We start from the raw sequence: 25,620 nt of genomic DNA, 5'->3' as shown, positions 1-25,620 counted from the left end.
TGGAGAGGCTTCAGTTGGTCGCAATCTCCTAACCTCACCGCTAGACACCGCCAGATCCTACACTCTGGACCTTTAACCACAGACCTTATTTCAGGCATCTAAAAACTAAAAACCCATTCAAAAAACCCATTGACCTCCAGACGATGGAACAGGAAGTGCTTAAAACTGCTAACTCATTTCTGGGTTTTAGGACTCATTCCTGTAGCGCTCTATTTGAACATGTCTAAAGGTGCAGCACTCTTCAACGAACACGTATTGCACCAACTTAAAGGCACATAAGTGATGATTATGAACGACCCCATCAAATTAGAGGTTTCTATGGTTCCAAGTTATTCCCACGTTCTTTTTGAAAGCAGATCTAACTGTGCTCTGTTTTCATGTCAGCATTGTCTAATTATTTAAAGCCACAGACATTTAGATTATAAGAACCAAATAAATATTCTGCATCAGAAACATCTTTGCAGGTTCATGTTTTTTTCAAGTCTTTCTGAATAAAATACTCACATGTTCATATGTACATTCAAAGAGTTATTGATGTCTGTCATCGTTCCTTCTGTCTGTAAAGCCATCCCCGTATAACCTGAGTGTTAAGAGATGAGGACTAAATCCACAGTCTTGTTCTGTGTAATATTACCTGTAACGTTGATCTTAAACTAATCAGAGGCTACAGCAGTCTGATTTAGATGTATTAGGGCTGGGTGACTTGGACAAAATCAAATATCACAATATGTTTGACCAAATACTTTGATATCAATATTGTAGGGTTGACCATTGTTTGACCAATATTTACACAATGAGATTTCTGATAAATAATCATCAGTAACGTGGATCTCATGACTAAGTGTAAATGACAAATAATAGAACAGCTGGAACAGTCTGGTAAGTTCAGAAAATTACATCACTTTACTGTAATGTAGCTTTTAAAAACCGGGAAATACGACACTTATGCCATATCACGATATTACTAGGGCTGTCAATCAATTAAAATATTTAATCACACATTTGTTTTATCTGTTCAAAATGAACCTTAAAGGGAGATTTGTCAAGTATTTAATACTCTTATCAACATGGGAGTGGGCAAATGTGCTGCTTTATGCAAATTATGTATATATTTATCAATGTAAATCAATTAACAACACAAAACAATGACAGATATTGTCTAGAAACCCTCACAGGTACTGCATTTAGCATCAAAAATATGCTCAAATAATAACATGGCAAACTGCAGCCCAACAGGCAACAACAGCTGTCAGTGTGTCAGTGTGCTGACTTGACTATGACTTGCCCGAAACTGCATGTGATTATCATAAAGTGGGCATGTCTGTAAAGAGAAGACTCTTGGGTACCCATAGTGTTAGTTCAATAATTCCAACGACAACTTTGCATATTCAGACTTTACTCAAACTTGATCTCTATGTCAACAACTGCGGCTACAGCCAGCACATTAACAAAACCGAAAGTAAGACACTTAACCCATGCGCAGTAGGTAACCAAGCACTTAACAATCTCCCCTTTTTCTTTAAAGAAAAACAGTCTCAAAAAACAAACATTACTGTTATTTAAAACCATCAACATATACACAGGTTTAAAGCTGCAACTTTAACAACTACAGTTTGAGGATAGAAAGGTTTTCTGTTGTATAGTCCATTTAGCCTTTAAGTCGGCATACACCTTCACTGAGAGCCCTCAGCAGAACGAGTGCTGATGTCCCCTTCTTAGTCAAGCAGTCAACAAGCTGCTCCTTGGTAGCTGACCACATGATCTGCTGGATAGTCCCTGAGTGGATGAGCTACTTGAAACTGCTGATAAGTTTGTTTGCACATTGCAGAGTCTGAACAGTAGCATGCTTTGTACTGGATGCCAAGATGGATATGTCACACATTATGTCGGGTCTACTCTGTCTTGCTACCCACAATATTTGGCCAACCTTTGACTTTAGCATGTCAGTTTCATTGTCTGTTAGAGGAGCCTCTCGCTGTGTGGCTCTGGTGAGGTCCACAGGAATGGGTTGCAGATTCTTTATGTACATACTTTGTTGCACCTGTATCTCATCCTCCAATAAGTGAACCTCCATTCCAATGTAGCTGAAGCTATTGTGTTCTTCACATCCAACTTGGAAAGTAGCTTTCAAGTGAGGGATGACTGTTGTAGAGAACATTTCTGAACCACCCCAGATGAAATCATCCACATGACAGGCAAGAACTCCCATCACATGGCAGGAGTCATTCAGCCAGTAGAACACTGCTGGATCAACTTGTGACACAGTAGCTCCTAACTGCTGCATGGTGTCTTTCACTCTGTTGTACCAATACAAAAAAGCATCTGCTAATCCATAAACACACTTCTTCAACTTCCATAGAGTTCCTGTACTCTGATCTTCTTGAGGAAGACGGATATAGACATTACGGGTTAACTCTTTACCCTGTAAAAAGGCTGGTTTAATGTCCATGGAGTTCAGCTGCCTTTCTTTTTACATATTAGAGCCATGATCTTTTTCAGAGACTCTGAGGCGCATGTAAGTGAGTCTTTTGGGCGCTACTGAGTGTGAATTTCTTCAAAGGCCCTTGCAACTAATCTAGCCTTAGGTACAACACCATCAGGTTTCTCCTTGAATGTGCACACCCACCTCGTAGAGATACATTTCTGGCCTTCATCTGTCACCTCTTCAAACACATCATTCTTTTTCCAGTTGCTGAGTTCAGCATGTTTGGCAGACATGAAGGCATCATCATTCACAATAAGTATGTCATCTTCATGGCAGTCAGCGCATAACTGGGCATGCTCAGATGGAAGCACCTGAAGATCTTCTACTTGTCCTAAGTCAACTGACCCTGTTGTGCCAGAAATTTCTTCAGGCTCAGTGTACTGCAAGTTGTACCAGTTTTTGTATGTTCCAGTGGCTTTTCCTGCGCGGCTGAGGATATTCGCAGTGTGTGCTTGGCCACTTCCACTATCTGTGTATGTAACTAACTGTCCAATTTTCAGCCTAATTCCTTCACATGTCGTGATTGAGTGTCTGTGAGGCTTCAGATTGACCATGATTCCCCCCTTCAGGCTGTATTGGTGTGTGAGGGGGCTCACTGTTATCTTTAGCATCAAGAGATTCATCATTTGTAGGCATCTCTTCCTCACTTTCATTTTCAGTGTCATAGTTATTCTCATTTGGCCCAGATTCTGGTGAGGCGATATGATTTTCAGTCACCTCCAGCTGATTGTCCATTTCTCCTGGCACTGCTTGTGAGCCATCTATCTTTCGAAGCCTGGAGTGATGTACGTGAACATAGGTGCCCCCATGCCTCACAAATATCACCACACCATCACCATGTGGTCATCTTGGCCGATGACCACACCTGGACCTTTCTATTCTGTACAATCCATCCGTTTGTAGTAGACTTTGTCGCCTGTCTCGTATCGGTCATCAATGGACCGCAGTTGTTTACAAAGCGCTCTTCGGATCCTCTCAGAGCATTCAGCTTCTGTAAATGCTCTTCTTGCAGCATGTAATGCTGCGTTGTGCTGGGCTAGCCAGGTATTCATGTTAGTACCCTCTTAAGCTGATGGCTTATCAGTAAGATTGTGATCCTCAGTTAGGATCTTGTTTTCATCTGTGTTACTCACATCTCTTATGTTCATACAATAATGTCCTGAAGATGTCAGTTCAAGCTTGGACATGCGGTAAGCGCCAACTGTTTGTCTTTAACATCAAGTCCAGCAGTATCTAGTAGCTTGAAAGCCAACACAGCATCTGGAAGCTCCATTTTAAATATACTTATTCTGTTGTGTCGCCGTTCAAAATCGACAATGTAATCAACCATAGAGACGGCATTTTCTCTTGTGACGCGGTCAAATGCCGTGTAGGCTTCGTACTGGCGATCCTTTTCCTCTTTCAAAAACACAGAATCCAATTTTGTGAGAAGTGTAGTTATTCCGTCATCTTTGTTCAAATCTTCTGCGGCGATTTCCAGTGCACTGTTCCTCGCTCTTCCCTTTAGCGACAAGGCAACTGCCAAAGCCTGCTTCTTCTTTTCCAGGTCGGTAACGAGCCTCCAGATTTCTACCTCATTTTTCCAACTTTCGTATGACTTCTTCTTGTCAAACGGTGGCGGAACTTTGTAATTGCCAGCGGACATCCTCTGCTACCAATGTTAGTTCAATAATTCCAACGTCAACTTTGCATATTCAGACTTTACTCAAACTTGAGCTCGACATCAACAACTGCGGCTACAGCCAGCACATTAACAAAACTGAAAGTAAAACACTTAACACATGCGCAGTAGGTAACCAAGCACTTAACACATGGAACCCATTTACATTCACTTATCTGGAGGTCAGAGGTCAAGGGACCCCTTTGAAAATGACAGTTTTTCCTCGCCAAAATTTAGCGTAAGTTTGGAGCGTTATTTAACCTCCTTCCTGACAAGCTAGTATGACATGGTTGGTACCAATGGATTCTTTAGGTTTTCTAGATTCATATGATACTCGTATCTTCAATCTAGCTTTAAAACTGATCCCGCTACAACGTCCGGTAGATCGATTGCGTTCATCTGTTAAAGAAATTTGTGCAGTTAAAACAATTAACTTTGACAGGCCTAGATATTAGGATATCCAAAGTCTAAGACGATATCTCGTCTCATATCACGATATCGATATAATATGGATATATTGCTCAGCCTTAGTATGAATCCAGTCAGTATGTTGTGTTTGACAGTTTCTTTGTTGAGCTGCAGGAGGATTAGTAACTCAAAGAGGGAAGTTTGGTAAACACTCAATTGATTTGTTGGACTCAGACTGCTGAATCTTCATATTAGTTTCAGTTGAACTTATGAAGTCATTTCTTACAGTGTAGTTGTGTTATGAAGGGACCACTTCACAGGAGGAATGATTACTGCCACCAATAACTCTTTTAATGTACATATGACATGTGAGATGTTTATAGACACACTTGAACAAATGTGGACCTTTCCTGTAAATGACATAAATCTGCTAAGCTACCAGATACAGTGAGAAGAAGGCCATGTAATAAATGAAGTCATGAAGTCCAACAAGTCTGATTTAATATTGATCCTCTAATTCCAGACTTGACTGAGATCAGCAGCATGTTATTAATGTGTGTTGACATGAACAGATGTATAAATGATGTGGTGACATCTGGATGATGTCTGTAGAAGGCTGACATTATGATGATCCACAATAACACAATGACAAAGTCACTCTACTCATTTTAGGGAAAAGTTCATTGATTAGGACATAGTAATGTTGAGCTACACATTTAAAACCTGAACACATCTGATTGTATTGTAAAGTGATTTTTATCTTCATCATTCATTCTTTATTCAGATTGTGGTGCTGCAGTTTGTCAGAGATCAGCTGTGCTTCTCTGGTCTCAGCTCTGAAGTCCAACCCCTCCCATCTGAGAGAGCTGGATCTGAGGTACAACGAGCTGCAGGATTCAGGAGTGAAGCTGCTGTCTGATCTTGTGGAGAGTCCACACTGTAGACTGGAGTCTCTGAGGTCAGTAGAGGGTCAGAGTCGGTCCATGCTGGTTCCAGCAGTATTGCACTAAACACTCAACTGTCAGTGTGTTACTCCCGTGGAGACTGGAGACTCTGAGGTGACACTAAACTGCAGACATAAGGCTGATATTATACTGATCCACACTGAGTATATTAATGCTAAAGTCCATTTTCTTCTTCAGTGGTTTAGTCCACTGACAGTGGCAGAGCAATATTGAGCTACACATTTAAAACCTTAATATATCACAACACCTGACTTTAATCATGTTAAAATAAATTATTAAAAAAATACATAAATATGAAGAATAAATAAATAATCTCTATTTCAGCTATCAGACAATAACAAATATATTCACTATTTGGTTTTTTCTATAAATGTTATGAAGCTATATGATGCTTTTACTGACTGAAGAGTTTAAACTGAAGATGCTTTGATTTTATGACTCCACTATTCCTAAAATATATATTTTGTAGATGTCTTTTTTTAACATTTCCCCCAAATCCATCCTGATATATTTGACATCTTTAGAAACTTTGAGATCTTGAGTTGAATCTTGAATCAGTTTCTGTGGTTTTTATTTGTGTTTGGCTGCTCAACATGAGTTTGTATAGATGGATCCACTGGTGGAGCTGTCAGAGTTTAAGAGGTGAAGTCACTACGTCTTTATTGAAGTAGCAGCACGTTGTCATTCATATTAATGAGAGCTCTGTTTCACTGTTTGTATTTTACAGTTTTTAACCTGCATCCTGTTGGCTTCAGGTGTTTGGAGTTTACATTTTCTAAACTTCTACGTTCTAAACCTTCTTCAGCTCTGAACACATTATTAAACATTGAATGATTTCAAGCAGGAACGTTGTCTTCTAAACTTACATCATTTATTCTTTATTCAGATTGAGGAGCTGCAGTTTGTCAGAGATCAGCTGTGCTTCTCTGGCCTCAGCTCTGAAGTCCAACCCCTCCCATCTGAGAGAGCTGGATCTGAGTGGAAACAACCTGAAGGATTCAGGAGTGAAGTTGCTGTGTGGTTTTCTGGAGAATCCACACTGTAGACTGGAGACTCTGAGGTCAGACACCATTTTTTACTTGTGTACTGAGATTAACATGATGTGAAAGTTGTGGTGACACTAAACTGCAGACATAAGGCTGATTTCTTCTTCAGTGGTTTAGTCCATTGACAGGCAGAGCAATGTTGAGCTACAAATTTAAAACCTTAATATATCACAACACCGGACTTCCCTCATGTTAAAATAAATTATATGAGAAATTTCTCAGCTACAGTTTGTGGAATGGGATAAAAAATCTCAAGGTTCATTTGGGGGGCAGAGGGGAGCCAAGGATAAAGTATACTACTCTACAAATTCACAAGGACAAAGGAGGGATGGCGCTACGGAACCTCCTAGAATATTATTATGCTGCACAGCTTCGACCACTGGTGTATTGGTGCGATACGAGATTTAGTGCAAGATGGAAAGAAATTGAACTAACAACGGAGGGAAGCCATGTCCAAAGCATCATTGCAAATAGGGATATGTTTAAGGAAAATGAGAAAATGCTTGACTCAATCACTAAGTTTACTCTGGGAACCTGGCATACAGGGGTCAGAAAATACAAATTGGAGGGGGAGATCAAAGCTTATGACTCCAAATTCAAACCCGGGATCCTCGATAACAGATTTGTGGTATTGGCAAACAAGGGCATTACAGCAATAAGCACAATTATCGACAGGGGCAAAATGAAAGGTTTTCAAGAATTGAAGGAGGAATTTCACTGGGAGAACCAAGATTTGTTTAGATATCTGCAGGTCAGAGACTTCTTTGAGAAAGAAATAAAGCCAGATTTCCCCCACGAGCCAAGTAGAGTGATTGGGACACTGTGTAAAGCATACAAGAACATCACAGGTAGAGTGATATCAATGCTGTATCAAGGGCTAGTGAAGAGGAGAGGAATCACCACACTGTATGTTAGAGATAAATGGGTAAAAGAAAGCAAAATGCAACTAACTGAAGAAGACTGGTATAATATTTGTAACATTCAACAAACTACCACCAGCTCCAGGGTGTGGAAAGAATTTTGCTGGAAGAACAACTTTGTTTGTGCTTTGTTTTATATATCAATAAAACATAAGTTAAAAAAAAAATATAAATATATATATATATATATACAGTGCCTTCAGAAAGTATTCAGACCCCTTCACTTTTTTCACATTTTGTTATGTTGCAGCCCTATGCTAAAATCGCTAAAATTACTTTTTTTCCTCATCAATCTACACCGCAATGACAAAGTGGAAACAGAATTTTAGAAATTTTTGCAAATTTATTAAAAAGGAAAAACTGAAATATCACATTGACATAAGTATTCAGACCCTTTGCTATGACACTTGAAATTTAGCTCAGGTGCCTCCTATTTCCCTCGATCATCTTTGAGATGTTTCTCCAACTTGACTGGAGTCCACCTGTGGTAAATTCAATTGATTGGACATGATTTAGAAAGGCACACACTTGTTTATATAAGGTCTCACAGCTGATAATGCATATCAGAGCAAAAACCAAGCCATGAGGTCGAAGGAACTGCCTGAAGAGCTCAGAGACAGGATTCTGTTGAGGCACAGATCTGGGGAAGGCTACAAAAAAATTCTGCAGCATTGAAGGTTTCCAAGAGCACTGTGGCCTCCATAATTCTTAAATGGAAGAAGTTTGGAACAACCAGGACTCTCACTAGAGCTGGCCGCCCGGCCAAACTGAGCAATCGGGGGAGAAGGGCCTAGGTAAGGGAGGTGAACAAGAACCCAATAGTCACTCTGGGGATCCTGTTTGGAGATGGGAGAAACTTCTAGTAGGACAACCATCACTGCAACACTACACCGATCTGGGCTTAATGGCAGAGTGGCCAGATGGACATGAAAGCCTGCTTTGAGTTTGCAAAAAGGCACCCAAAGGACACTCGGACTGTGAGAAACAAGATTGTCTGGTCTGATGAAACCAAGATTGAACCGTTTGGCCTCAATTCTAAGCTCATCACCTGCCCAATACCATCCCAACGGTGAAGCATGGTGGTGGCAGCATCATGCTTTGGGGGTGTTTTTCAGCGGCAGGAACTGGGAGACTAGTCAGGATCAAGGGAAAGCTGAACGGAGCAAAGTACAGAGATATTCTTAATGAAAACCTGCTCCAGAGCGGTCAGGACCTCAGACTGGGCCGAAGGTTCACCTTCCAACAGGACAATGACCCTAAGCACACAGCCAAGACAACTCAGGAGTGGCTTAGGGAGAACTCTGTGAATGTCCTTGAGTGGCCCAGCCAGAGCCCTGACTTGAACCCAATCGAACATCTCTGGAGAGACCTGAAAATGTCTGTCCACCGACGGTCCCCATCCAACCTGACAGAGCTTGAGAGGATCTGCAGAGAAGAATGGCAGAAACTCCCCAAATCCAGGTGTGCAAAGCTTGTCGCGTCATACCCAAGAAGACTCGATGCTGTAATTGCTGCCAAAGTTGCTTCAACTCAATACTGAGTAAAGGGTCTGAATACTTAAGTCAATGTGAAATTTCAGTTTTTCCTTTTTAATAAATTTGCAAAAATTTCTAAAATTCTTTTTTAACTTTGTCATTGTGGTGTAGATCAAGGTTATTCCAACAAATATTGATTTCTGAACTCTTCCTAAGTTAAAACATTAGTATTGTGTTGTTTAAAAATTAATATGAACTTGTTTTCTTTGCATTATTCAAGATCTGAAAACACTGCATCTTTTTTGTTATTTTGACCAGTTGTAATTTTCTGCAAATAAATGCTCTAAATGACAATATTTTTATTTGAAATTTGGGAGTAATGTTGTCAGTAGTTTATAGAATAAAACAAAAATTGTAATTTTACTCAAACACATACCAATAAATAGTAAAACCAGAGAAACTGATAATTTTGAAGTGGTCTCTTAATTTTTTCCAGAGCTGTGTGTATATATATATATATATATATATATATATATATATATATATATATATATATATATATGAAGAATAAATAAATAATCTCTATTTCAGCTATCAGACAATAACAAATATATTCACTATTTGGTTTTTCTATAAATGTTATGAAGCTATATGATGCTTTTACTGACTGAAGAGTTAAACTGAAGATGCTTTGATTTTATGACTCCACTATTCCTAAAATATATATTTTGTAGATGTCTTTTTTTAACATTTCCCCCAAATCCATCCTGATATATTTGACATCTTTAGAAACTTTGAGATCTTGAGTTGAATCTTGAATCAGTTTCTGTGGTTTTTATTTGTGTTTGGCTGCTCAACATGAGTTTGTATAGATGGATCCACTGGTGGAGCTGTCAGAGTTTAAGAGGTGAAGTCACTACGTCTTTATTGAAGTAGCAGCACGTTGTCATTCATATTAATGAGAGCTCTGTTTCACTGTTTGTATTTTACAGTTTTTAACCTGCATCCTGTTGGCTTCAGGTGTTTGGAGTTTACATTTTCTAAACTTCTACGTTCTAAACCTTCTTCAGCTCTGAACACATTATTAAACATTGAATGATTTCAAGCTGGAACGTTGTCTTCTAAACTTACATCATTTATTCTTTATTCAGATTGAGTGACTGCAGTTTGTCAGAGATCAGCTGTGCTTCTCTGGACTCAGCTCTGAAGTCCAACCCCTCCCATCTGAGAGAGCTGAAGCTGAGAGACAACAAGCTGCAGGATTCAGGAGTGAAGCTGCTGTCTGATCTTGTGGAGAGTCCCCACTGCAGACTGGAGTCTCTGAGGTCAGTAGAGGGTCGAAGTCGGTCCATGCTGGTTCCAGCAGTATTGCACTAAACACTCAACTGTCAGTGTGTTACTCCCGTGGGGTATCCCTGCAGCTCCACTGTGTGTTCACCCCATCCAACCAGTAACGCCTGGTTTATGGTGAAGTAGTGAAGCCGGCGTGAGGTGCGTGCGCCAGAGTTGTCGCTGTGGTCTGTCGTGCACCTCTGAAATTTTCTAACTAGTTGCCGACTGCGTGCACTGTCTTTCATTCCAACATGGACGCCTTCGAGGGAAGACTGGCCGAGCAGCTTCGCCTCTACAACTGTTCACTGAGAGACCACAGGGACAGTCACATGACCACGGGGACAGACACATGACCACGGGGACAGTCACATGACCACGGGGACAGTCACATGGCCACGGGGACAGTCACATGGCCACGGGGACAGTCACATGGCCACGGGGACAGTCACATGACCACGGGGACAGTCACATGACCACGGGGACAGGGACATGACCACGGGGACAGTCACATGACCACGGGGACAGGGACATGACCACGGGGACAAGGACATAATAATAATAATAATAAATTTTATTTAGTTGCGCCTTTCTGAACACCCAAGGACACCTTACAAGAATCAAATTAAACATAGACAGATAAAACAAATAAAAACAACAGGACATGACAGGGACATATTTGTACAGACACGTATGATAAACTGATGGGTACTATAGAGAGTAGGCCAGTTTAAACAGGTGGGTTTTGAGGAGCGGTTTGAATGATGTGATAGTGTCAGACTGCCGGATGTGTGGGGGGAGTGAGTTCCATAGCCTGGGAGCAGAGCAGCTGAATGCCTTAGCTCCCATGGTGCTGAGGCGTGGGGTGGGGGTGGTCAGAAGTCTGGCTGATGATGAGCGGAGGGAACGGGAGGGAGTGTACTCCTGAAAGAGGTCTGTGAGGTAGGTGGGGGCGAGGTTATGGAGGGCTTTGTAGGTGAGCAGAATGTTTTTGTAGTCGATCCGGGATTTAACAGGGAGCCAGTGCAGTTGGATGAGGATGGGGGTGATGAGGATGGGGGTGATGTGGTCGAAGGATTTGGTGCGGGTTATGATCCGGGCGGCAGAGTTCTGAATGATTTGAAGTCTGTTGAGTAGTTTGACGGCATAACAGTGGAAAAGGACATTGTGATGACGGAGGATGGTGCCAAGGGGAAGGAGGTAAATGATAAATAGGAGTGGACACAATACTGACCCCTGGGGGACACCCAGTGAAACAGCGGAACACCTTGACCTGTGGTTGCCCAGTTGTACAAATTGTTGTCTGCCGGTGAGGTATGAGGAGAACCATGTAAGTGCAACACCAGTGATACCAATATCAGTGAGACGTTTGATGAGTAGTGGGTGGGAGATGGTGTCAAAGGCAGCAGTGAGATCGAGGAGGATGAGGATGGTGAGCAGTCCAGAGTCAGCTACACGGAGGAGGTCGTTTGTGATTTTGACCAGGGCTGTTTCAGTACTGTGTTTGGGGCGGAAACCAGATTGGAAGGGTTCATGGAGGTTGTTTGAGTCGAGGTGGGACTGAAGTTGGGCGGCAACCACTCTCTCAAGGGCTTTGGAGATGAAGGTGAGGTTGGAGATGGGCCTGTAGTGGTTCAGATCAGCTGGGTCAGCACCGGGTTTTTTGAGAGTTGGTGTGATTGCAGCAGTTTTGAGGGTGGGGGGTACAATACCGGTGGTGAGGGAGGAGTTCATGATTCTTGTGATCATGGGGGAGATGTAGGGCAGACAGGCTTTGACGAGGATGGTGGGGAGAGGATCGAGCTGACAGGTAGTGGGTTTGGCTTTATGGATGAGCTCAGTGATGGTTAATTCCGTTGTTGGTGTGAAGTTAGAGAGGGTGATGATGAGTGGTTGGCAGGAGTTTGCCATCCAGGGTGGGTCACATGGGGAGGTGCAGGATGAGGCCAGCTGTTGGTGGATGGTGTTGATTTTGTTTTCAAAGAATTGCAGAAAGGCAGTGCGGTGACAGTGGAGGTATTTGGGGGGAGGGTTCTTGGTGGCTGAAGAAGGTGGTTTACTGTTGAGAAGATGGTTCTGGTGTTACCTTGACCGGTACTGATGAGGTTGGAGTAGTAGGAGGATTTGGCGTTGGAGAGGGCGTTCTTGTAACGTTGTAGGTGTTCTGAGTAGAGTTAGATGTGCACTGAAAGTCCAGTCTTTTTGTATAACCGCTTTAGTTGACGACCGGTGGTTTTGAGATGGCGGAGGTCAGCGGTGTACCAGGGAGTGGTGTGGGTGAACGAGACTGTGCGGGTTTTCAGGGGAGCCAGGGTATCCAGGGAAGAGGAGAGACAGTTGTTGTAATGATTCACCAGTTCAGCAGGGGAGGAGGATGGGGGAGGACTTGGGGAGGAGTTAATAAGGGTGATGAGATCTTTGGGGTTGATGTGCTTGATGTTTCTGAAGGAGATCGTCCGTTGCTCTTTTATTTTAGATAGGGGGGCGTAGAATGACTATGTGGTCAGAGATGGGGAGGTCAGCATCAGTGAGGTTATGAGGGGTGATGCCAGTGCAGCAGATTAAATCAAGTATGTGACCTTTGTTATGGGTTGGGAAATTGACATATTGGGTGATATCGAGACATTCAAGGAGTGAGGTGAAATCATTTGTAAAACCAGAAGAGTTGTCAATGTGGATGTTGAAATCACCCAGCAGGATGACAGTAGGGGACATGGCACACAGAGATGTTAATAGTGCTGATAGTTCAGTGAGAAAGAGGGCAGAGGGCTTTGGTGGTCTGTAATGATGATAATGATGATGGGTGTGGAGTGTGAGTTTTATAGCTAAACATTCAAAAGTGGAATGATGAGGGACGGTGACTGTACAGACTTTGATGCTCTCACGATAGAGCACAGCAAGACCACCACCCCTCCCTGAAGCACGGGGTTTGCTAATATATGTAAAACCAGGTGGGACAGCTTCATTAAGCTAGGAGAAATCATTAGGCTGTTGCCAGGTCTCAGTGAGGCATAAAAAGTCCAGTTTGTTGTCCATTATAAACTCATTGACCAACAAACCCTTGCTAGTGAGGGATCTAATGTTAAAAAGAGCCAGTTTTAGACAGACAAGTGGTGCATAGGTGGCTGCTTTGTGCAGGGGGGACAACACACTATGATTGACAGGACGGGTGGCAGTGCGAGGGGGGTGGGGCTCAGTGGACCAGAAGGAGGGAATGCTTGTGTTGTTGTTGTTGTTGTTGTTGTGCTTGGTGAACTGAAAGTTCCGTCGTGATCCACGATGCACATATCTGGGTCGTTTGAGGATGTTCCGATGAGAAAGCAGAGCTGGAGGGATCGTGTAGTGGGATCGGAGAGACAGCAGCTCTGTTGCAGAGTATTTCAGCGGCAGGGTGGCGCTTGTGACGGTGAAACACAGAGCGATCCAGATGAGGAGTTTGATGACCAACATGATAGTGTGGAGAGTTGTAAAACACTGTAATCCAACAGTTTTGTAATCCAGATGATGATGATGAGGCTACGAAGCCAGCCAGGTAGAGGTGGAGCGGTTGAGTGTGTTGGCTGTAGCCGCAGAGCTTCACCCGGGTGAGGAGACCAAAACACGCCGCTGGGACGTGCAGCAGGTTAGCAGGTTAGCCGGTTAGCCAGTGGGTGAGACCACACTGTGCTGTAAACCACAGGAATCACTTGGAACCCAGAAAAGCAGGCAGGATAGGCAGCAGACAGCTTCGATCAGGCGTGTGTCAGATCAGGGAATCCAGCCACAGTGAGCACAGGAGACCTGACAGTCCCATACAGGTGAGCCCCTTTACCGGCGAAATTAGCTCCAGGCTACCGAGTGTAAAGTAAAACACAGTAGCGCCAAACACACAGGGACAACCAGACTGTTACACTATTTCAGCAAAGAACCAGACAGTCTAAGCACTATGCAACAGACGAGTTGAAGCAAAACAATCAAATAAACAAACAAATCACGGAGGAGGTGCGGCAGCAGCTTGCCAGCGGTCCCTCTCTCACTAGTTTCTCTCTCTGTCTCTCTCATGACCACGGGGACAAGGACATGACCACGGGGACAGTCACGTGACCACGGAGACAGTCACATGACCACGGAGACAGTCACATGACCACGGGGACAAAAGCGTGACCACGGGGACAGTCCCGTGACCACGAGGACAGTCGCGTGTCCACGGAGACAGTCGCGTGACCACAGAGACAGTCACATGACATTAAATAATATAATAAAGAAATATTCCTCACGCTGGGTAAAGAAGAGGTTTTCTGCTGCAGGCGGTGAAAGAAACTGAGAGATTGTTTTGTTAAAGATAAAAAGGTCTGATGTAAAGAGTGGCAACCCGAGGGGAAGCAACAAGAGACGGGAAGTCATTTAGACTTGGAGGTCACAAAAGTAATAATTACAGTACACAGATGCAATTTTTGGCGGTACGTACGTCGGTGTTTACTACTGTTGCCAGGCAACCTACCTTCCTCTCCGGTACCACTCGTTGACTTCTTGCTGATCCACTTGATATTTTGTTTGTATGCCTCATGGCGTTTCGGAGCATACTGCAGCGAACAACGCTCTGAGCATAAACGCCTCTGTATGCTCGTAGCGTGCTCGCCATCTACGCAGGCCCTTGCCACGGCGTTTCACGTGAGTACAAACAAAGCTTAAGAGTTGCTAGTGCAGCAACAAGGATGAGAACCCTCACAGCCAAATTAACAGAGGTACTTATACTGGGATTCAAGGTATATCTACTGGGAATCGAGCCTTGGCTTTCTGCACTGTTGGGTGAGAACTGTCACTCTGCAGAGGAAGCTTCACCTGGCACAAGAAAGTTTCTCCTCTTTTTCATGTGTAAATGTGTAATTGTTATTGTCACTCAGTACATTGTACACAGCACAGCACCCAGTGAAGTTACCTTCTGCATTTACCCCATCCTAGTATTAGGGGCAGTGGGCAGCTACTACACAGTGCCCGGGGAGCAGCTTGGGGGTCCGGGGCATCCCGACAGGAATCGGCGACCCTCCGGTTCCCAAGCCGTCGGACTGATCTACTGCCGCCCCCCCACATCCTATGTTTCTTTTCTTCTCTGCATTCTTTCATTCTTCCACAAACAACAAAAAGCAAGCTGGTGATGCAAAGCAACATTTTACAGTCAGTCAGCAATGTTTTTACAGACGTGTGAATTTACAGTCGAGTGAAAAGTGTAGTTAGTTGTGTTTTCTTTTGATGTGTGTTGGATCTAGACTAATGACTAGTTATTTCCTTTAATGTAGGCACAGAACATGATTGTCAGCAGTCAGTTGTAGTTTTTGTGGTGCAGATATGATGATACGAATTTAATTCTGATAGACTGATGCTAACTCACGTTCCATAACTTTTCTGACTGTGTTGATCTCTACAGGATTGACAAGAAGGTCTACAGAGCTGCCGGACACAAAGAATGTGAGTATTGAAACAACTTCCCCCATTCATCAAACTATTGTACATTCACATCTGATCTTAAAATGAGAATGTCCTCATTGTACAACAAAACTGTTACTCAACTCCATTTTTGTTCCAGCTGTTAAGATCACGTCTATTTGAACAATATTCATGAATATTTGATCCTTTTTTTCCTCTTTAACTTTCAGGTGACTCAGATGTCAAACTGAATGAGGGAATAAAGCTACCTGAGGACGACAAAAAGGTGAGAAAGGAGCAGTTGTTGGTGCTGGTGCTGGTACTGGTACTGGTGCTGGAGCTGGAGCTGGTACTGGTTCTGGTGCGTTAGTAAATCAGGAGCTAAATACATGCTGATTATTGAGACCCTCCTTCTATGTAGCCTTCTTTAACACACCTCACACTGTCACTCCATTGAAGTCATTTCCTCTCTGACTCATACAGGGTGCTTGAGTTGAGTATTGACAGTGTGGATCTAGTATTTCATCACTTTGTTAAACACTAAGACAAGTTGGCATTTCTATTAAAATAACTAATTCTGTTCCATTTTTGATTCCAGGCTCCAACATCCTTCTCACCTGAGCAGACAGCTGAATCTTCATACAGGTAATCGTATAAACTCTGGACCCAGAGTGTGTAATATTGATTTCCAGAAACTATATTTAGTTTTGGACAAAACCAGCTCACTGTGACAGGGTGGCTGGTGCCAGCCTGCATCGGTCACACACAGGATCCACACCAGACATGGACTTGGCTAGCTTTACTTTAGACCAGTGAAGACGATGTTAAACTTTTGACCTGCATAATTGTATGTCGTTAGGAAATTAAAGAGGAATGTACCCTATCTGAAGCCTTCTTCTAAACTTTATCAGGAAACTGTGTCCCCAAGTCTTCCTCCCACTGAATCCTTCACAAAGTTGAGGGTTCCAAATTATGAGAGTTTAATAAGGAATGAACAACACCAATAGAGTGCTGCAGAGATGACATATTTTTGTAGGCCAATCAGGAAGTTAGCATCACTCTGGTTCCCTTCACTAACAGCCAATGGGATTGTTCCATTGGGTTTTTGATTATTGCAGAAAAGCTCTGTGTTTATGATAGTGACACGTTTTGTTCAGCAAGATAATCTCCAGAATGAACACCACTTTATGATTAAGTGTGAATGTAATCACCAGAGGCCTGTACTACGAAGCCAGTACAACATACCCAGGTTATCTTCTAGTTATCTGGCTTAACTAACCCCAACAACCAAGATCGAGAAGTTAATCACATAATCAGACTAACAGTAACACAGCTGAAGCTGCCAAATGCAGGAAGGACAGCTGGAAAAAACAACAAAAATGCTGATGTATGAATGCGTATATTAACAGACTTATTAATTTAACGTCTAGATGGGGCAGTGATGTATAAATAGCTTTCAATATATAATAGATAAACAAATTACACTTCTTCATTATACCATTCAGCAATGCTGTGGCGTTTTTGACTATTTTAACTTTCTCTCAGCTGCGTCCCGTCTCCGGCGGTGTGAAACAGACTTGAGAGCGAGTAAAAAAATAAATATAAAAACATAATTCAAAGCGGTAAACACCCCCAGCATCCAGCCAGCTGTCCTTCCTGTATCTGTCAGTTTAAACTGTGTTGTGTTTAGTCTGGATTATGACTGTAACTTCTTCTATTTGTGTAATATTATCAAACGATCTGCTCACCGAGCTCTGATTGGTCAGTAGGAGGTGCTTTTATACCAGTTGATCTCTTATCTGGAACATAACCTGCTGCGGAGCAATTCAGGTGTTCAGCATCAGTTACCATGGCGATATACCCCCGTAAGAAGTGAACCACCGTCATAGGATCGAAAACCCTGAAGGGTTAACCCTGAAGTTACCTCGCTGACCCTAACTCCTGCTTCGTAGTGCCGGCCTCAGAAGTAAAAAGCTAACGTTAAGCTACAAACAAACTACACCGCAGTCACATGAAGGCGAGTATACACAACGAGGCTGTAAAGGAGGACGAGGTGGCTTGAGGACGTGTAGTCGTCTCATTTAGCCACTTGTTAACAACTGCCTTTTTTAAGACACGTAAAAGATTAAAAATTCACCTGTGGGGTATTTATTGAGGTATTTTATGTCGTAGAACAAAATGTTAAAATCTCTTCAGCTTGTGTTCATCACAGACCTTATTTCAGACATATAACTAAAAACCCATTGACTTCCTTCTTCGTCTTCATCATCATCAGATTCTCTTTATACCACTAAAACTCTGTTAATGGTAAAATTACTGCCCACAATGTTTCGTCTTGCGCCCTCCGGCCGCTCACATCGGACACCTCTCCGTCTCAAAGTCCTCGGATGGATTTGTGTCCCAGTCTGTCCCTGGTGCTAACAGAGGGGCGGCATCATTGTGATTCACCTCGAGCAGGATGTTTGACAGCGGAACGTCGTCCAGCTTTCTGTGTAGGACAGGAGGGGGGGGGGCACTGAAGCACTGTAGTCTTGTCACAGCGTCCTCTGAACCCTGAGTCACAAAGTCAAATATGGTCTGAAAAATCTACCAAAAAGTCTGGAAGTCTTTGAAATGTAAAATGTGTAGGAACCCTGTAATAGACGAGGCCTTGCTGTATAAAGAACATAATCTAATGTAAGGCACATTAAACAACAAGTTGGTATATCTGAATATTTTCAACCCAAAGGCATATTATATTCTATAAATATAGAGAATTAAAAATCCCCACAAAGAAAGAATAATATATAGTAGGGCTGTCGAAGTTACAGCAAAACCGTTTTAACGGTAAGCCATGCTCACGTTTGCCTTGTTAATGTGGTGATATTGATTTTAACATATCACCTAGCCCTGAAGGGAATTGAGTCTTATCTGTCAAGGTCAACAGATACAACCCTGATGTGCATAAGTGATAACGTTCTTTTAACACAGGCTTTCCCTCTTAAAAAGGATTCTGTTTTTCCTTCAACAGGTTTGGGTTGAGGTGGCAATAAACTAACTAACTCTGCGTTAGCATCCTGCCCAGGCGCAGGCCGTGGTTCAACCTCAACGTCAGAAATTAGATTTCAACATGGAGCTGTTTGGCTCCAGTTTATAAGCACAGAAAAAGATGTGGATGGTGGTGATATGTCCCACCAAATTTAAAGAAAGCATTTCATATCCCAACCAACCTCGTTTCCTTGCTGAGGCCCTCGACTCAAAGAGAGAGACTAACAGGTCAATAAATGCTTGTTATATCAGTTTGTCCCTCTTTGTCCTACAGCTTCAGGTGTCCTGGTCCAGGTGTGTTCCAGTGTGCTTTGACTGGACTGGTGTTTGTCATGGCTCAGGAGGCAGAGCTACTGTACAGGACCATCCAATGGGATGAGAGCCTCCTCCAATCAGCTGGCAAAATGGCTGCAGGGCCGCTGTTCAACATCAAGTGTTCTGAGGATGCTGCTCTCCATCAGCTCCACCTCCAACACTGTGACACAAAGGAAGGTAAAGACATTGTTAAAAATTAATAGTAAAATTGCAAAAATGTTTATTAATGTGTACTTTGTTGAGATTAGCTGCATTTGGTGACGCGTGAATATATATATATATATTTATATATATATATATAATTGTAATGGATTTTATGCACAACGCTAAATGCACACATCAGATCACACGTGGAACAGTAAAATAATAATGAATTCAAAAATAGGAGGTAAAGAATAGAGGTGAAGTGGCACATCCTCGGGATGTTCCAGAGTTAGAGGCAATAGATTGTGGCAAGTGGTTAGAAATGAATTGGGTAGATGAACCTGTTAGCATTAAAACAAAAGTTTAACAGCTCTTTGCTTTCACAGCATTGCTCTCTGATGGCCTGTTGTCTGTTGCTCACATCTCTGATGATGAAATGAGCATCTTGGAGCCGCTGGAGATTACAGACACCCATGTGGTTGTGAAGATCTCTCACCTCTCTGCCTATGGCCTGATCTGGGATAGGCTTCGGAACCTCATATGGCCGATAAATGGCCAAGTTCTGCTGTTCCTCCGAACTCCCAACAGAACACATCAAGTACTCGATATCTTACTGCTGAACAGCAACGTCGATGTAACCGAGGTAAAGCCATCTGTCATATTCTTTCTGTGTTTTGCTCTCGGCGCTGCCTTTCTGTCTGCCATTGTCATTCGTGATCCTTCCACCAGAGGGTGTAAATAGTAAACAGTGAGGTACGGTGGCCATGAGAGCTCAACAAACTGCAACTTTTAAAAAACACAAGCAAATAGACTAAATTTTAATTGTGTTTTACAAGCAAATTAAGAAAACATCTTCACCAACGTGACAACAAATCCTGTAAATAGGGAAACAACCAAATACAGAAAGCTGCTGCAAGAAGCACAGACGACGAGGGAAACTGTTTCCAGGGGACACTAAAAAGTGATGCACACGGCTGCGACACACTTGTTGCATCAGTGGTGTTGGAAAAGAGGGACATGCTCTTCAGTGGTTTGCCTCCTACCCCCCAAGACAGATCAGCCTTTGTTAGAACAGATTGACGCGGGGTCCACACTACACATGAATCAGCTGAGTTTAGTCCTGCTTACTGCTGACCATCGTCAGCAAAGCCCTGATTGATTGATTGATGGTTCTGAAGATGATCTTTCCAGATGTTCCTGTGGTGTGAGGTATATTCAGAGTGTTTTCTACATCCCCCGATCGGCTCTGAAGTCCATCCTGGACGCACCGATTTCACATATTAAACATGTTGAATATTTCCAATGGGATCTCCTGTTGTGTGTGTGGAACCCCGAGGACAGCCGATGACGCAGTCACGTGGGAAAGAACGATAGCCAATAGAGAACCAAGCTGACTGAAGAAGGACGGACAACCACCGCCGTCATGGCTGCCGCGGCTAACGCATGAGCTAATGCTAAACGTGAAGCATAAAGTAGTAGTAAGTTGGAGCTCAGAGATGGAGGAGCAACGTGTTGATTAGTGTTTATTTAACGTGTCTCCATGACTTCATCCATCCATCCTTCCTCAATGTTCAGGACAAAGTAAAAACTAACATCACTACTTCTTTCTGCCCGTCGTCCACCATGTTTGTTTACACTAAAGTCACGTTTGATCGCGATTGCTGTTTCTCTCCACACACTACAGGAACTAAACTGTTAAATTTAACACAACATGTCGCTATGTGTGGGCTCTCTCACATTTTACACATCTGGTAAGATCTGAAACATCTGTTAGTGTGGACCGGCATGAAGTGTTCTCTCCCTCTGCACCATCTCATACAGAGTACCACAGGATTCCATATTAGGCCCGTGATTCTAATTCTCATCGCTCTGTGAGGCACTTTGGTCAACATTTGTTGTTTTTAAGTGTACTCGACAATATGAGCAGAAACGGCATATTAAATTTGTTCTGTTTCTGAAGGTTGAGGCCCGACAAAGAGGTTCTACGTACATCCCGAACTCTGCCAAGTGTCTTTTCAACTTTGGTCAAAGATACAGTGTCCACTGTGAACCTGAGGGCTTCACAATACAACCTGATGTGAGTCAAGTCGCAGAATTATCATCAATATCATTTTGGCCACATGTTGAAAATAGATTCACAATTAAGAAAGTACCAGATAAACATTTCTAACCAGACTGAAAATGACGCGATGCTTCTGGTTTTCAGCGTGCACCATTTGACTCAGATTATGGACCAAATTACCATCCGACATTTGAAGTTTTAATGACTACGATCCCAGAGAAAGTGACTTTGACGGTCCAGGATCAAGAGAGGACAGGCGAAGTCTGGAAACGTGAAGTGTGTCTGACAGGTAAAGATGACCTTTTATTATTTTGATCAATTTTGAGATCACGATTATTTCTCATTCGCTACGAACACATTACATTACACTACTCTACCAACGTCAACATGTGGATACCTGACCATACCATATTCTCACAGCTACATAAACATCTGGAATGAAGCTAAGTGGTAAGTGAGAGCGGTGTGAAAATGGTCCGCTTTGTTTCATATACGTATCATAACAACGGCTTGTATATCCGCCGTCCTCGCTCTTCCTGTTTCCCTTTTTGAATGATGGAGACAGACTACCACCGCCTGCTGGTGTGGAGAGTTATTTCCTCTCACCAGGAGCAGAACGTACGTGCTAACTGACCGTCGGCTGTCGTCTTTGCGGTGTGTTCGAGTGCGACTTGTCGGCCAAAACAAAGGCGACGTGAGGCGACGCCAAAGGCGACCTTCATTGCCGCTAGTTCTCTGATGTCGGGTCGGTGCGTCCCCAGCTTAAGGAAACAAGTTCTTCATCTATGTAAACAGAACTAGCGGTATACCGACAGATTAATAGAGGGCTCCTTCATGAAACCATCCATCCACTATCTGTAACGGCTTATCCTTAGAGTACAGAAACATGACGTTTCATTTCAGTTGAGTTGCTCTTTAAAAGTGATTGTTGTTTTTTTCCCTGGTTATCTCCCAGATCTAAGAATGGAAATCCCTCAGAGGAACGTCCCACCAGAGGACAGCGTCCCACCGGAGGACAGCGTCCCACCGGAGGACAGCGTCCCACCGGAGGACAGCGTCCCACCAGAGGAGAGGCTGCGGTTGGTTCGATCAAAGTTTGTAGAGGGAATGTCTGATCCTAATCTGAACAAGCTTCTGGATGAACTCTTTCAGCGTCGCTCTATAAGCGATAGTGAAATGCAGTCAATCAGAACAAAAGCCAAGAGAGATAAAGCACGAGAACTGATCGACACGGTGCGACATAAGGGAACTAAAGCCAGCTCAGTTCTGATCGCTGCTCTCCGTAAGGAGGATCCGTGGGTTTTCAGAACTTAGGCTGAAGCAAAAGCTAGAAGCTGGAGTGTGATGATGAATCTCTATAATATCTGTCTGTTTTAGAGACTCACATCACTTATTGTTATCTTTAAATGATAAATTCCGTCGTCGAAGCCTGTGTGGACTTTCACTCTGAAGGTGATTCACTGAAGTTTGGGGGAAGAAAGTGAATTCATTTTCAAGCTCTTGTCTCAGGATTTTATAATCATTTACTGATATGTGCTGGGTCCAGGCTTCAAGGCTAATGATACATGTGACCGTTTCCAGGACAAGCTGGGGCCGTGTGTGATAAGAGCTTCTTCTATCTCAGTTCTAATAAGTAGTAGAAAAAGAATGGTGAATCTGCAAAGAAACAGGAAGATTTTTACTGCAAATTTATCAAATTTAGCATTGATTCCTTGCCAGCCAAGCCATGTCCCAAAAAATTATAATAATGCTTCTAGCACATTAAAGGTAGCCCTGTTAAACGTCAGGTCTTTGGCAGGAAAAACTTTTTTAATCAATGATTTTATTATTGAGCACAAGCTTGATTTTATGTTTTTAACTGAAACTTGGTTAGACCAAAATAACAGTGCAGCTGTTCTTATCGAGTCAACTCCTCCTAACTTTAGTTTTATGAGCGAAACTAGAATGCATAAGAAAGGAGGTGGAGTTGCCATGTTGTTTAATGATTCTCTCCAATGCAAACAGATATCTTACGGACATTTTGCTTCTTTTGAATATGTCTCTGTTCAGCTGAACTCCTCTTCTCGAGCTTTGTTTCTGAATATCTACAGGCCACCTAAATACTGTGCAAACTTTTTTGATGATTTTACTGAACTGCTGTAAATAATTTGTCTTGACTTTGACTGTGTAGTCATTGTTGGTGATTTTAACATCCATGTCGACAACCAACAGGACAGAGGGGCCAAAGAACTGTGTCAGGTTCTTGATAACTATGGAATGAGTCAGCATGTGACAGAGCCCACACACAATAGGGGACACACTTTGGACTTAATCATATCAAAGGGCCTGAACATTTCCAAGGTTGTAGTGATGGATGTTGCTCTGTCTGATCATTCCTGTGTATTCTTTGAGAGTACTCTTCCTGTGCACAGAAATCATCAGATAGAGGTAATCACAAAAAGGTAGAGGTAATCACAAAAAGGTATATCACTGAAAATACTAGTGATCAATTTGTTCAGGCTTTCTCTTCCACACCCACCCTCCCCTTGACCTCTGTCAATGAGCTTGTAGATAATTTCAATTCTAAAATTACAAATGTTATTGATACCATTGCACCCACCACGGTGAAGATTGTCTCTGGTAAGAAAAAATCTCCATGGAGAAATGCCATATTAGTAAGAAATGAAAAAAGACAGTGTCGAAAAGCTGAACGCCAGTGGCGGAAAACAAATCTACAAGTTCATTATGACATCTATAAAGAAAGACTTTGCATTTATAGTTCAGAACTGAAAAATGCAAGGCGGTCCTTCTTCTCTGACATCATCACCAAAAACAATAACAATGCACGTGCCCTGTTTGCTACTGTCGACAGGCTAACAAACCCTCCTGTGTCAGTAGCCTCTGAACTTTTATCCTCCAAGGCCTGCACTGAATTTGCTTCCTTTTTCACAGAAAAAATTCCCAAAATCAGACAAGCAGTCACTTCCTCCTTAGCAGGTACAGGATGTTTGTTGCCCCTGCGTCCACTTAAACCTGGTGCAAATAACATGACACAATTTTATCCAATAAATCAGACATACCTGGAGGAAATCATACAACATCTAAAATCCTCCTCATGCTGCCTTGGCATTCTGCCAACAGGCCTTTTCAAAAAAGTATCAGATAGTATGGTCTCAGAGCTTTTACAGATTGTTAATGCATCTCTTGTTTCAGGAGTCTTCCCACAGGCCCTGAAAACTGCCGTCATCAAACCGCTCCTCAAAAAGAACAATCTTGACTCATCAATAGTAAATAATTACAGACCGATATCAAATCTTCCATTCCTGTCTAAAATAATTGAAAAAACAGTTTTTCATCAATTAAATAGTTTTCTGGCCCTAAACAACTCTTTTGATGTCTCCCAGTGAGGTTTTCGACGAAACCACAGCACTGAGACTGCTCTTGTTAAGGTCTTCAATGACATCCGATTGAACACAGACAGTGGTAGAATTACGGTTTTAGTTTTACTGGATCTCAGAGCTGCATTCGACACGGTTGACCATAATATATTACTAGACCGACTGGAAAACTGGGTGGGTATTTCTGGCATAGCACTCAGCTGGTTTAAATCCTACCTAAAAGACAAATCTGAGCTGAACAAAATCACATGCGGAGTTCCCTAAGGCTCCATCTTGGGGCCTCTTTTTGTTTAACATCTACATGCTCCCACTGGCTCAGATTTTTGATAACAACAAAATAAATTACCATAACTATGCAGACGACACACAAATTTACATAACTCTATCACCAGGAGACTACAGTCCAATACAAGCACTGAGTGAGTGCATTGAACAAGTCAATAATTGGATGTGCCAGAAAGCTCGGACCAAGCCAGAAACCTTGGTGTAGTAATGGAGCTTTAACAGCCATATTAAGACAATTACAAAGACAGCCTTCTATCACCTGAAGAATATAGCAAGAATTAGAGGACTGATGTCTCAGCAGGATTTGGAAAAACTAGTCCATGCATTGATCTTCAGCCGACTTGACTACTGTAACGGCGTCTTTACTGGTCTTCCTAAAAAATCGATCAGACAGCTGCAGCTGATTCAGAACCTGCTGCTAGAGTCCTCACTAAGACCAAGAAAGTGGATCATATCAGTCCAGTTCTGAGGTCTCTACACTGGCTCCCTGTCTCAGAGAATTGATTTCAAAATACTGCTGCTGGTTTACAAAGCACTAAATGGTTTAGGGCCAAAATATATTTCTGATCTTCTACTGTGTTATGAACCATCCAGACCTCTCAGGCTCATCTGGATCAGGTCTGCTTAGTGTCCCCAGAGTCACAACTAAACATGCAGAAGCAGCATTCAGTTTTTATGCACCAAATATTTGGAACAAGCTCCCAGAAAACTGCAGGACC

The 25,620-nt window shown here is 42.6% G+C and overlaps 2 protein-coding genes across 18 annotated transcripts in view; one reads left to right on the top strand and one right to left on the bottom strand.

Moving 5' to 3' along the window:
- LOC141756666 (delta(14)-sterol reductase TM7SF2-like) overlaps window positions 1-25,620 on the bottom strand; it is a 63,181-nt gene that overhangs the window by 8,846 nt on the left and 28,715 nt on the right. The window lies entirely within an intron of this gene.
- The window catches only part of LOC141756664 (NACHT, LRR and PYD domains-containing protein 3-like), a 41,209-nt gene that overhangs the window by 14,189 nt on the left and 1,400 nt on the right, over window positions 1-25,620 (top strand). For 9 of the 15 annotated variants that reach the window (XM_074616577.1, XM_074616582.1, XM_074616571.1 and 6 more), the window contains 11 exons: window positions 5,338-5,511; window positions 6,405-6,578; window positions 10,111-10,284; window positions 15,693-15,733; window positions 15,922-15,977; window positions 16,290-16,336; window positions 18,993-19,210; window positions 19,564-19,820; window positions 21,138-21,254; window positions 21,384-21,528; window positions 22,195-25,620. The exon at window positions 22,195-25,620 is cut by the window's right edge and continues 1,400 nt beyond it. In XM_074616577.1, the coding sequence (XP_074472678.1) occupies window positions 5,338-5,511; window positions 6,405-6,578; window positions 10,111-10,284; window positions 15,693-15,733; window positions 15,922-15,977; window positions 16,290-16,336; window positions 18,993-19,210; window positions 19,564-19,820; window positions 21,138-21,254; window positions 21,384-21,528; window positions 22,195-22,553 (1,762 nt within the window). In that variant the 3' untranslated portion in view covers window positions 22,554-25,620. Of the gene's footprint in view, window positions 1-5,337; window positions 5,512-6,404; window positions 6,579-10,110; window positions 10,285-15,692; window positions 15,734-15,921; window positions 15,978-16,289; window positions 16,337-18,992; window positions 19,211-19,563; window positions 19,821-21,137; window positions 21,255-21,383; window positions 21,529-22,194 lie in introns of those variants that run through there. The other 6 variants (XM_074616572.1, XM_074616574.1, XM_074616573.1 and 3 more) reach the window with 6 other exon arrangements.

The sequence above is a fragment of the Sebastes fasciatus genome, chromosome 18 (assembly GCF_043250625.1).
Source record: "Sebastes fasciatus isolate fSebFas1 chromosome 18, fSebFas1.pri, whole genome shotgun sequence".
NCBI lineage: Eukaryota > Metazoa > Chordata > Actinopteri > Perciformes > Sebastidae > Sebastes > Sebastes fasciatus.
Note: the sequence above shows the minus strand (reverse complement) of the source record. Positions and strands in the feature narration are given on the sequence as shown.